Genomic DNA, 12604 nt, shown 5'->3' with positions numbered 1-12604 from the left:
TCAGGCAAGTGACCTTGCCTCTCTGGGCCTCAGTTTCTTAAACTGCACAATTGTGAGGATGCAAATGAAGTAGGATACGTAACACCTTTCCCCAGCAACTGGGGAGCAGTTTATTCTGCACCCTTTCATACCCAAGGAGGGATTTCACAGTGCAGAAATGGGAGGAGCTTTGATGTATTTTTGAGAAATTGACCATTTGCTTCAATCTTTGGGGAGGTTCTCTGGGGAAGAGGGTGAACATCCTCTTCTGACTCCAAATTACACTCATCCCACAGATGCTATTGCTCCCAACTACATTCAGAGTTCAGAGACCAAGAGTCCAGAGCAAGGAGCCACTTGGTTAAAACAAATTCAGTTGCTTATTTCAAGCCCCAGAAAGGATCTGAGGTAGTTTGTTCAGGATGACACCCAGTAATTGTCCTTAGACAAAAAGTAGGAAAATACTAAGCATAATAATAATACATAATCTAAATATGTATATTTACATATTTAGATCTAAATCTAAAACATAATAATAATTTTTTGAAAAAGAACCATTACCACTGACTGGAGCCTGACATGTGTCAGATACTAAGCAAAGTGTCCCAACCCATTTCACAGATGAGGAAAACCAAGGCCCAGAGAGGGAAGTTCCCTGGCCAGGGCCCCACAGGCACTGAGGGGCAGAGAAATGATTGAGACCCTAATAGTCCTGGGCACTTGAGCATGATGCCACACTACAGAAAATTTTCCTGTGCCAAATACCCTCAGCCTGTGCACACCCACCTACTTTTGGTATGTTAGAGAATATCAGACTATCTCAGTTCCAGGTCCCCAGAAGTCTATACAAAAGCATTTAGCAGTTATATAAATCAAGACAATCAGATTATGTAAGAAAACATAAACAGGTATACAAAGGAGAAGCAAATTTTTTTCATTCACCAATGAGCACCTCCTATGTGCCAAGCATTGCTTTTGTGCCAAAGAGACAAAGTGAATGCCCCATCAGCATGGAGCTGACATTCAGGTGAGGGAGACAGACAATAAACAGTAAATAAATGTCTAGTGTCAGCGAGCAGAAAAAAATCACACAGGAAAGGGAAAGGAGATAAGTGGTGAGGTGTGGATGGAGCACAGTTTTGAATGTGGGGTGGAGGGTGAGTAAGAGAAGACCTGTGGAGAACATGCCATTTGAGCAAAGGCCCGAAAGAGTGAGCCAGAGGGGTCCTGGGGGGTAGAGTGTTCCGGAAAGAACAAGTGAGAAGACCCCGAGGCAGGAGCATGCCAGGTGCATCTGGACAGGGCAAATGTGGCTGGGGGTGGGGGCAGGGGATGCCAGGGGAGAGCAAAGGGATTCTGGAATTAGATGGTGGTGATGATTGTACAACTTTGTGAATATACTCAAAACCACAGAACCATACACTTTGAAGGGGTGAGGTTTATGGTATGTGAATCACATCTCAATTTTTTTTTTAAATGTAGGAAAAAATTAGGAGAAAAAATAAAAGGAGAACAGGAGAGGAGATGGAAGAAGGAGCAGGGGCAGACCTTGCAGGACCTTCTAGGCCATCCTAAGGACCTTGCTTTCACTCTGAGGGAGCCTGAGCCTCCAGGGGGCTTTGAGCAGGGCAGGGGTGTGAGTGAACTGCCTGAAGTTCCGCCTGGATCCCTCTGCCGCATACAGAAAACAGAGCCCGGAGGGCAGGGTGAGAGCAGAGAAGGCCCTGCAGTTGCCCTGGCCATTCCTCCCTTCACCCTCTGTTGTGGAGTGTTGTGAAGATGGCTGGGGGTGCAGGGTGGAGGTGCTACCCAACAGTTTTTAATCATGCAAATTAGTTTCCTGAACAGAAAACAAGCGGAGCCTTCCTCCCTCTCAGGAAGAAGGGACGAATATTACACCAACAGCCCTCCCAACCACGGCCACCCGCACAGCCAGGCCACGCCCTGGCCACAAACAGGGGCCCAAACTCCTCTCTGGGTGTGGTCGGATCAGACCCAGACCCAGCCAGAGGCCAACCCTGACAGGGGATAGAAACAGCAGCCTGGACGCAGATGGGGGATCTGCCTGCAGGGGGCAAGTGTGGCCCTCCCTCCTGTATGGGTGCCTAGGCCAGAGGCAGGAGGTGGCTGCTGAGACCTTGGAAAGATCACTGTACAGTCTGATTTTCAGACCCTCTATTAGACCATGCCACACCCCTGCTGAAAACTGTCCAGGGGCTTCTCACCCCACTGAGAATAAAACCCAACTGTTCACCATGCATATGAGGCCCAAGCCACCCAGCCCTTGCCACTCACACCAACCTCGTCTCCCCCACTGGCCCCTCCAGCCACCTTGTCCTCTTGCTGGTCCTCAAACAAGCCAAGCATGGTCCTGCCTCAGGGTCTTTGCACATGCTGCTCCCTTGACCTGGAACACACTTCTCTCAACTCTTCCCACAGCTGGCTCCTTCTCCTCTACAGAACTCAACTCAGATGCCACCTCTCCAGAGAGACCTTCCTTGACCACCCTTTTCAAGTAGATGTCACCATCGCCATCACCAACATATCCCCATCTTATTTCCTTCTCAGTGAATCCTCTCCCCTACTGGGTGGACTTGAGCAAGTTACTCAACCTCTCTGGGCCTTAGTTTCCCCATCTGCAAAACAGGTATAATGATAATAGTTAACCTCAGAGGGCTGTTGCAAGGACTCAAAGGGATAATTCATATAAAGCACTTGGCACAGTATCTGGCACAAGTAGGGCCTTAGTGGATGTTATCATTACATCCGTTGTCACTTTCTCACATGACCTTTTTGTATTGTCTGAAAGTTCCATGAGGCAGGGACCCAGTCCATCTTGTTCTGGCCACATACAAGCACCTAGCTCAGTGTCTGGCACATAGTAGATGCTTAATGTCCATTTATTGAATGAATAAGTAAATTAATGAGTGGAAGTACTGACTGCCCACAGTATGCTCTAGCTCGGGGCTCGCTCCTCCTGACAGCAACTTGTCACAGAAGCCACCCACCCTCCCCTGCAAAGAGAAAGTACAAGACCCCAGATTCTGGTAGCCATGGCCACCTGTCCACCAGCTTTAGGTGGCCCTAGTCCCGCCAGCCTGAAATAGCCTTGCCTCCCGGGCCCAGATTCAAGGGATCGTCTGTCAGTTCCACCTTGGGGAAGCAATCGGGCAAGTAAACACAGATTGAGTGTCTGACCACAAGACAAAAGAGGGGTGGGCAGGACCCCTTCTGCTCTTCCAGGAGCTAAGAAAATTAAAATGAGCCTAGAAATCCAAAGGGAGCTGGGAGGCTGCACAGGACAGAAGGACCTGCAGCAGGCACCAGGGCCCTGACCTCGCTTCAGCGCTCAGCCGTGCCAGGCGCTTCCCATGGCTGACGGCACTCACCCCACCTTGCGGCAACCCCAATAAGGCTGCAATCACCTCTGTTTTGCAGATGGGGAAACCAGGCCTAAAGAGAGAGGCAAAAGGACTTGCCCAAGTCACAGAGGGGCAGAGCCGGAATTCCAACCCAGCTGTTTGGCTCTGGAGTCCGAACTCTTAACCATGAAACCGACACACACTGCTGGGTGAAAAGAACAACCCTATCATGCTCCTTAGGCAAACACACACACATCAGTTCAGACACATCAATTCCATATATTCCTACTACTCATGTAAATACCCTAGAATGGTCTGAAAGCAGAGCTGGGGTCAAAGGAGATTTTAGCCCAGTGGGTTCTTGGCCAGGGGCTACTTTGCACCCCCCACCCCCACCCCAGCGGGACATGCAGCAATGTCTGGAGACATTTTTGGATTGTCCCAGCAGGGTAAAGGGGATGCTACTGGCATCTTGTGGGCAGAGGTCAGGTATGCTATTAGATACCCTACAATGCACAGGATGCCCCATAGCACAGAATGGTCCCACCGCCAATAGTGCAAAGAGAGGGTCAAAAGATGGAGGGATTCACCCCAGATGAGCTGCTCAGGTTCTGGAACCTCTTTGAAAGGAACATTTGATCCTGGCTAAAACACAATTCCCCAGAGGAGGACACAGGCCACCCAAGCCCTCTTCCCAGAGCTCCTGGGATGGAACCCTGACCAGCTGCAGGGCCACCACCCTTGACCAGAGCTCATCCCTCTTGGGGGCCATAATTTTTGCAGGGGGTTTTTCTGGGGGGTCTCACCTCCAAAGCAAGGAGATTCAGATCCCTCTAGCTAGTTCTCAAGTTCTGTGTCTTCAAAACTCTGGGGCAAGAACCAGCTCTGACCCCACCCTGCCTGGGGAACAAGGCCCATGGAACACAGAACACTAGTTAGGGATCAGCACACCCTGATGACCTCCCGCCCACCAGGATTCCAGCCAGATACCCTGTGCCTGTTGGAAAAAGAAAAGAAATCACAAAAACTGGCAAGTTTACGTTCTTCTGCAGCCAGGCATGACCTACTTCAAAGACTTAACCCTTACAAAAGCTGAAAGTGTGTGTGTGTGTGTGTGTGTCTCAAGGAGGATGTCAGTTTCTTGATTTGAGGGAGTGGCTTGATAAAAGGGGACACTCTCTAATAAAGGGGTACCTTGAAGCCTCCAAAAGTCAGAGACACCAACTCCATCCATCTCTTCTTTAAGAGACAGATAAATGGTCTGAAGGCAGAAATGGGCCTGGTCGAGAATGGGCATCCAGTATGCTGATTTGAAGAACAAGCTCATTCAAATGCACGAGAGCTCTAGCATCTCTATGGGGTTGTAATTCTCATTAGGAAAGGCACCACATTTGCCCTGTTGATGGCTACATTTCTCTAAGCTCGAACACCACCCACATTATACAGCAAGTGCTCCAAAAATCCCTGCACGCTGAGAAAAAAACAATCTAATTTCCTTATGGTTTTACCTATATGTAGCTCTGTTTGCCATATGCAAAAAATGGGTCTCTTATAACTCCTGTTGACACATAGATTAGCATCATCAAAAGATTTTCACTGACTTCCTGGTGATGTTGAGCTCAATACAAAGGAGTCTGGTCCAGGCTCACTGGTATCCTAAAGCTCAGATAATGTGGACCATTGGGCTTGACTCTTGCCCACCTGGGCAGCCCAGACATCTCACAAACAACTAATTTTGGTCACAAATATAGTATCATGCTGGGCAGTTCAAAGTAGTGGTAAAATGTAGCCACACTATCCGGGTTTGCATCCCAGCTCAGTCAGGCTGTGTGACCTTGGGAAACTGACTTAGCTTCTCTGTGCCCTTTTCCATTTGTAAAATGGGAAACACCACAACACCCAGAACTGAGTTGATACACAGAGAATTTTTTACACAGGGCTTGCAAACATTGAACACTATATAAGTGCTAGCAAGTTATTCCTATTGCTATTGCATTAACCTAACAATCATGCTGAAAATACAATTCTTTCAGTTGGGAGTTTTGTAAAAAATACACTCACACACATATGCATGATTTTATGTGAAAAATGTATTACAAACAGGATTTCTTAGTACGTTTTTCCCTTTTTTATCATCCTGCTTGTCTTTCTCCAGAAGACACATGTCCTTCCATCCTTTTCTCCATGTCCCTATAATGTTATATACACAATATACATGTGTATTATGGTTAATGTTTATTTTCCCAAAGTGGAATCATGTTATACACACATCTCAGCATCCTACTTTTCACAGCACAACCTCATGAAAATTGCCAAAGTCATTGGGTGTGTCATTCTGTTTCAATGACTGCAGAATTTAAATGTGTCCTTCACCCCCACCCCCACCCCTGGTGTTTCTCCCTACTGTGAGACCAGAGTACAGAATCTTAAAAAAAAAAAAAAAAAAAAACATAGTGACAACACAAAACCACAGTTTCTTGTTTGGCAAGCAGAGCTCCAACGAGAAGAAAAGCTTTGGTCTCCTACCCTAAAAAAGCAGAACCACAGAAAGCATTCTGGGAGCTTTCTACCCACATCCCCTGATCCTCAGGGACCTCAGGTCCAGCCAGTTGGGTGGACCCTCTGGGTGCCTAGCAGTGACAGGTCTCTGTCCTCAGCCAAGGGGAGTCCTTCAGGGGCTGCTGACCAGCCCCACCTGGGGGCCTCTCTGCCCATCCATCTAGGCTCCTGCCCCCTTTCTTCCCACCACTGCCCAGCTGACAAATCCATCACAGGGCCCATTGGCATCTACCCCAGAGGTCTCCCCCCATGCAGGCTGAGCCCCCAAACCAATCTAACCAAGAGGCAGGTGGGGCCGAGGCTCACTTGGCCTCCTCCTTAAGGGGGGAGACTTGGAGCCCCAAACAGACCTCATCTGTCTCCCACTGTTTCACATTCCCAACATAGCCACCAAAGCATCCTGAGCACCTACTACGTGCATGGTACAGTTCTAAGAGTTTTAATATCAGGCTCATTGAAGCTTCACAACACCCCCTATGACACAGGTACTATACACTATGCCCACTGTACAGATGGGGGAACTGAGGCACAGAGCAGGTTGGTACTTAGGGCCACCTACAGTCAGTGCGGGGTAAAGCCAGGATTTGAACACCAGCAGCCTGGCTTCAGAGCCCCACGCTCAACCCTTACTTCATGAACAGACACAGAACACAGAGGAGGAAGCCAGCAGCCTGCCATTTCCATTCTGCTACAGTGCAGCCTTCTGCAGCAGGAAGAGAAGTCACCAAGGGAAAGTAACCAGAGGAAGCACAGCAGAAGAGCAGGCTCACACACACCTGGGTTCCTACCTCAGTTCTGCCACCTTAATAAATCATGCCAAGCACCTTTTAAGCCGGAGACTACGTGCAAGGTGGGCATGAATTCTGGAGTCGGCAGCCTGGGATCAAATCCCGGCCCTACTGTCCACATGACCCCAGGCAGCTCACTTAAACTACCTTCTGCCTCAATTTCCTCACCTGTCGTGGGGATAACAATAGCACTCCCTTCACAGGGCTGTTGGAAAGAGCAAATGAATTGATATATGCAAAGTGCTTAGAATGGGTACATGATGAATTGGTGTCAGCTTCTACACAGTACTGTCATTGTTACTTTCATTATTAACACTACCCAAGAGCACACAGAAGCACCCAAGACAGATGAGGGTTCTCAATGCTGAAATTCAAGATTCAAAGTCAAAACCTGGGGCATTTTCTCCCACAACCTCTGTGGTGTCCTCCAAAGGAGATCCAGGATCTCTATGAGAGGGCTGTCCTTGCCTTTCCACGACTCTTAAACACACACAAAACACAGCACCAGGGTCACTGGGCTCCCTTGGAGATGTGGGAGGGGGTGCAATCCAACTCCTGAGGGATTTAGGAAAGACAGTGAGATTCTGGAGGAACCACAGAGTCCCAGAATCGGAAACAAAAAAAACACTGGTTCTGGAGTTTAGAGGTCAAAAATAAATTCACTCAGAGTCCCTGTCCTCCTTTCAATGCTGATTCAGACCTCACTTCCTCCAGGCAGCCTGCCCTGACTACTCTTGCTCACTGGATGCTGGAATCCTATAACCTGAATCATCTGAATTATTTGTTTAATCATCATATAGTAATTAGTGATAATAATATTTATAAGCCTTATGATCTGACAGGCACTGTTCTGAGTGCTTTATATATATTTATATAACTCACTTATCCTCTTAAAAACCCTGTAAGATAAGCTCTATATCATTCCCCATTTTACAGATGAGAAAAAGTGAGTCTCAGAAAGGTTAAGCCACTTGCCTAAAGCCACATAGCCCAAGCCCTTGCCAGCAAGCAGTCTGGCTCCAGAGACCAGCCTCCTAATTGGATTTCTGCAAACACCATTTTGAAGCCCTTCACTGGACTAACCCCTCCTTGAGGGCAGGAACCTAGACCTGGCTTTTCTGCATCTCCCGCAATGCTCAGTCTACCACAAAGGCTTCATTTCTCCTGGTAATGGGACCTTAAAACCAGGGACACAAAGTGGCCAGGGCAGCCCTTCGAGACCTGCCACTGTCACATGGAATTGAAAGCAGAAGGGATTACAGAGCATTCTTCCAAGCGGGAACAATCCCTTAGCAAGTATAAAGCCTGGGAAGAGAGAGTGGGAAGATAGAAGAGAATCACAACCTGCAGGCTGCCAGCCTTGGTGGCATGGAAAGCCTTTGTAATCAGCAGTTCCTGAAGCTCCAAGCCCTGGGTTTTCAAAACTGAAAAGCCTTGGGTTGTCTAGGGGCCATTTCTGATGGAGCAAAACAAGGGAGGGCTCCTTGCAGCTCACAGACAAGGTACGGCCGGTCAGGTTACACACTCAGTCCCTGTCTGGCACCAGCTTGGGGACACCCTAAAGGACAAGGCAAAAAGGAAGCCTGGATTCCCCTCCCCTTATTTTACAGGTGGGGAAGGAAACTGAGGCCAGGACAGGTGTTATGATTGGTCTGAGATGTCAAAAGTCTCATCTCAGACTGACAGATTTTTTTTAACTGATGAACTCAACAAATTTAAAGTGCCAAAGAGATAATGTGAAAGTAGAGAAATCTTTGTTTTTCCTGTATCTTTAATAATACGAATGGTTGATTCCAATCAATTTCCATTTTTCCAGCTTCCTCAGACTTCACACATGCACAATTTAAACCCACAGTTAATCCAGACTCAATCTGTATCTGTTCTGAAATGCACCACACCATCTCGGCAAGTGCATAGGAGAAAGAGGTATCTTTGCTTTCCCGTTAATATAAAAATTGGATTGTTTTCCTATTTCCCTTCCAGACTGAGGAGCACGGAGTGGCTCTGAAGGAGAAGTGAGAAGTTGCCTAGAATCTGACATTGCTCAGAGATACCAAGGCTGTCTACATCTTTAATTCAGAAACTGCCAGCTTCTAATTGAGCAGTCTTTTTTTTAACTGTGAGAGAGGGAGAGATGGAAAAGAAATGCCAACCCTGCCTTATTCTCACAGGCCTTTCTGGAAGGGTCCTTCAGCCAAATGGTTCTCTGCACAACTTCCCCCCACCTCCACCCCACACACCTCTTTGCACAGAGAAAAGAGCTGTCTCCTCCCTGGGCTGGAAGTGGGACCTCACACAGCCTCAGCTGCACCCCCAAGCCACAGAGTTGGGGGGGTTGAGGGCAGAGGATACCAGAGTCTCCCGCTTTCCCCCAGAGACCGCAGAGCCTGGCTCTGGGGTCCCTGAAGGAACCACTACTGCCCCAACCAGCCCTTCTTGAACTAGAATTGAAAGACTTCCTGGAGCAGAGAAGGGAGGTAATGAGGTCCCAGCAGGAGGCATGGAGATTAAAGCCCTCGGAGTCGCCTAACTTCCAGCCAGCTCGGCCGCAGTCCCACCCCCTAGCCACTTTTCTCACTTCCTAGGAGAGTAGGGAAGTGGCCCCTTCCTCCCTCTCATAGGAAAAAAGAAGAGAAAATGCAGCATAGAAACAGGGTTTAGAGCACCGGCTGGAACTGCCCTAGTTCAAAATCTGTACAATTAAACCAGCTGTGTGATGCTGGGCTAGAGACCCAGCTTCTCTGAAGTTAAACTCTCCCGTCTAAAAACTGGGGGAACTGCTCTTCCCTACTTCACAAGCCATTTGTTAAGGTTAAACCTAATGACACATCTTGGCGCCTGCCACATAGGCAACGCTCCGCTGTTGTTTCAGAGTCTGACACTGCGGTTTTGCAATTTGGGGATGGGAATGGGGCCGGAACTGCCCAGTCGTGAATTCAAAACCTTCTTCTCCAAGCTCCAGCAAAACGGGGTGCGGTGGGAAGGCGACGTCCCACGAGGGTCCCACCCTGGGGTTTTGTGGATCTCCGTCCCTCCTCCAGGCTTTGGGTTTTATCCTACTCTACTCGGCAAGGACAGACGCTGGGCTCTAGGTTGCCTTGAGTCCGCCCGAGATGAGTAGTGGATGGTGCCCTAAGCGGAGAAGAAATCCCCGGGGAAAAAACACTGGATCGAAAGCTCCCAGCGCCAGGGTCCCAGAGCCCCAGCCTCGTGAATCTAACTAATTTTAAAACTATCTGAAAGGCGGGGAGGGAAAAAGAAAAAGACAAAAGGGCAGCGGGCAGCGGGGAAACGGCGTGTGGGAGATCCGGGTCTGGCTGGACCGCAGGCCGGCCAAGGGGGCTGCAGCCCAGTCTGGAGGAGCCCTGACTGCCTTTCCCTGCACGCCCCACGGGACGGACGCCCCTGGGGACCGCGGCCACAGGTTGTGGAGACCGCCCGGGGCCGGAGGCCCCTGCCCTCCGCTGCGGGGCTGGCCGGGGCAGAGGCTGTCCCCGCGCTCCCCAGGCGACGCTCACCGACTGCAAGAAGCGCAAGGTGCCCACGTAGTCCCTCTCGGTGCCCAAGATCTCGTTGAGGACGCAGAGGCGGAGGCGCAGCTGGCGCTCCGACTCCCGGGCGGCTGCGCACGGGCCGGAGCTGGGAGCAGCGGCGCCGGGGACCCGGGGGTCGGCGTGGGCACTGTCCCCAGCCCCGTCGCCGCGGGGATCGCTGCCGCCGGATACCTCCATTCTACCGCGGCCGCGCGCCGCCCGCTCCTTCCCCCGCGCGGAGGTCGCGCCGAACGGCGACTCAGGCGTCCAGGCGCCCCATCCCGGACGGGGCGCGCCGGCTGGCCGGGCTCAGCGGCGGGCCCGGCGCCTGGCGCGGCGGGCGGGCGGGACCGGGGGCGGGCGGCCCGGGCCGGGGGCGGAGGCAGCGGAGGAGGCGGGATGAGGGGCGGGGAGGGGCTGGCCCTCGGGGCTCCCAGACGGCGGGCCCCGCTGCCGCCACCGCCCCCTCGCCAAGGGAGCGTCTGCCAAGTGGCACGCCGCGCTGAAGCCGCAGAGGCGCTCCGCGCGCACTAGGTCCCCGGGAGAGGTGCCGGGGCGCTCGGCGACTACGTCGCTAGCCCAGCGCGGCCGGAGCCGGGGCGCCCGGGAAGCTCGGGCGGGAGCCCTCCTGAAGGAGCCCCGCGGAGGCTTGAGGGCCGGAGGTGCACGCCGCGACCGGCGCACCAACTCCTCTCCTGGCCGCGTGGCGCCCGGCCCCCTCCGCCGCTGGCTACGCCACTCCCAGCCTGGCACCCGCGACAGCCACCGCGCGGAGGCGCACATGCAGGTCCGGCCGCCGCGGCCACTGCTCGCGCTGAATGGCACCCGGTTGGAAAAGCTCGTACCCGAGCGGCTCGGGAGCAAGCCCGCCCCGGCACACGCGACCCCGTCAGCCAGGGACGAGAGAGGGGCGGCCCCAGCCCGGACTGTGCCAGCCCCTGGAACACCCGGGCCTTTGGGTGCCCTCGGGCGCTGCCGCGACCTTGGGAGAAAGACGCGCGGCTCTCTCTCCTCCCTCTTTTTTCTGGCCCTTTCCTTTTATTTTTTTCCCCCCTTCTTTCCTTTCCTTTTCTTTCTGAACTTGTTTGCCTGCATGAGACGACCCGGCTCTCTCCACCTTTCCCAGAAGAAATAATCTTCTCTCGAGTTACTAATCAAGTGGCAGCTGCACAGCCCGCGCCATCCTCCCGTACACCCACCACCTGGGATGAGGCCTTGGGAAACCAGGCTGCTCTGTGTGCCCTGGATCATCCCTGAAACCGCTTGACAAATGTCCTCACCTGGCCCACAGGAAGGTCATGGAGAGGTGAACGAGCTCTGCGGCCTCGAGTCAGCTGCTCAGGTTCGAATTCCAGCTTCATCACTTGCTAGCTGGGTGACCTTGGGCAGGTTTCCTTGCCTCAAGAGCCTCAGTGTTTTCATCAATACAGTGGGAATAATATTGGAACCTAGCTCATGGGGTCCTGCTCAGAGTAATGTACTGATCCTCAGAAAGTACTAGGAACAGTGCCCAGCACCTAGAAAGTTCTCTATAAATACTTGTTCTTATAATTGCATGTGCAAAATGCCTTCTTGTCCTGGCCTCATTCTCCAAATTGCCCCCATAATCCCTAACTTGCCCCTATTCACCTGCGGGAGATTGTATTGTTTCTACAGTGGAGTAACTGACTGATGTACTATCCCCCCTCTGGACTGTAATCATCAGTTAGTTAGGACCATTATCATTCATTTATCTTCTGTTCCATACACCCAGGATTGTTCTCGCTGCAGCCTCTGCGTAAGTAGTGCAAGTGCCTAAGGACACAGGGAGAATGAGGGGTGACTTCTGTGCTCTCAGCTCTGTTTTTTGGGGCTCATGGACAAGGCAGCATTTGATCTGGGCCTCGGGTGAGTGAAGTTCTCCTGGGCAAGGAGTAAAGGGTGTGAGATAGTTGAGGCTGCCAGGTTTGAGTAGTGGAGTCAATTGCATCCAAAAGGTGGCTGCTTCTGAGGTTCTCAGAAAATTGTAGAGGTCTCTGGTGCAACTCTGCTGTGTGACCTTAAACTAGTTGTCTCCTCTGAGCAACAGTTGAGCCTCAGTTGCCTGCTGTTTAAATTAATCCTGTCCACCACAAGGGGAGAGCATAATGGGAGCATCATGGCTGTGGGGTGAGACTGGCTTGCATTTTATCCCAGCTTCAAATCTAGTGGGCTGGGTGACCTTGGCCAAGACATGGTACCTCTCTGAGCCTCACTTGCCTAATTTGTAAAATGGTGACTTTGTAAGACAAAAAAAAAAGTATGTCAGAACTGTTGACACTGGGGCCAGATAATTCTTAGTTGTGCAGAGCCATCCTGTGCTTTGTAGGGCACTTAGCAGCAGACTGTCCCCTTAGATGCCAGG

The 12604-nt window shown here is 51.4% G+C and overlaps 1 protein-coding gene across 1 annotated transcript in view; it reads right to left on the bottom strand.

Annotated features, from left to right (window-relative positions):
- Positions 1-10572, bottom strand: part of PREX1 (phosphatidylinositol-3,4,5-trisphosphate dependent Rac exchange factor 1) — a 175321-nt gene extending 164749 nt beyond the window's left edge. The window contains exon 1 of the mRNA XM_037006253.2: positions 10207-10572. Coding sequence (XP_036862148.1) covers positions 10207-10419 — 213 coding nt within the window. The 5' untranslated portion in view covers positions 10420-10572. The remainder of the gene's footprint in view (positions 1-10206) is intronic.
- Between the last annotated feature and the right edge of the window lie 2032 nt (positions 10573-12604).

Source organism: Manis javanica, chromosome 5, assembly GCF_040802235.1.
Source record: "Manis javanica isolate MJ-LG chromosome 5, MJ_LKY, whole genome shotgun sequence".
Classification (NCBI taxonomy): domain Eukaryota; kingdom Metazoa; phylum Chordata; class Mammalia; order Pholidota; family Manidae; genus Manis; species Manis javanica.
This window is presented reverse-complemented; position numbering and strand designations above follow the sequence as displayed.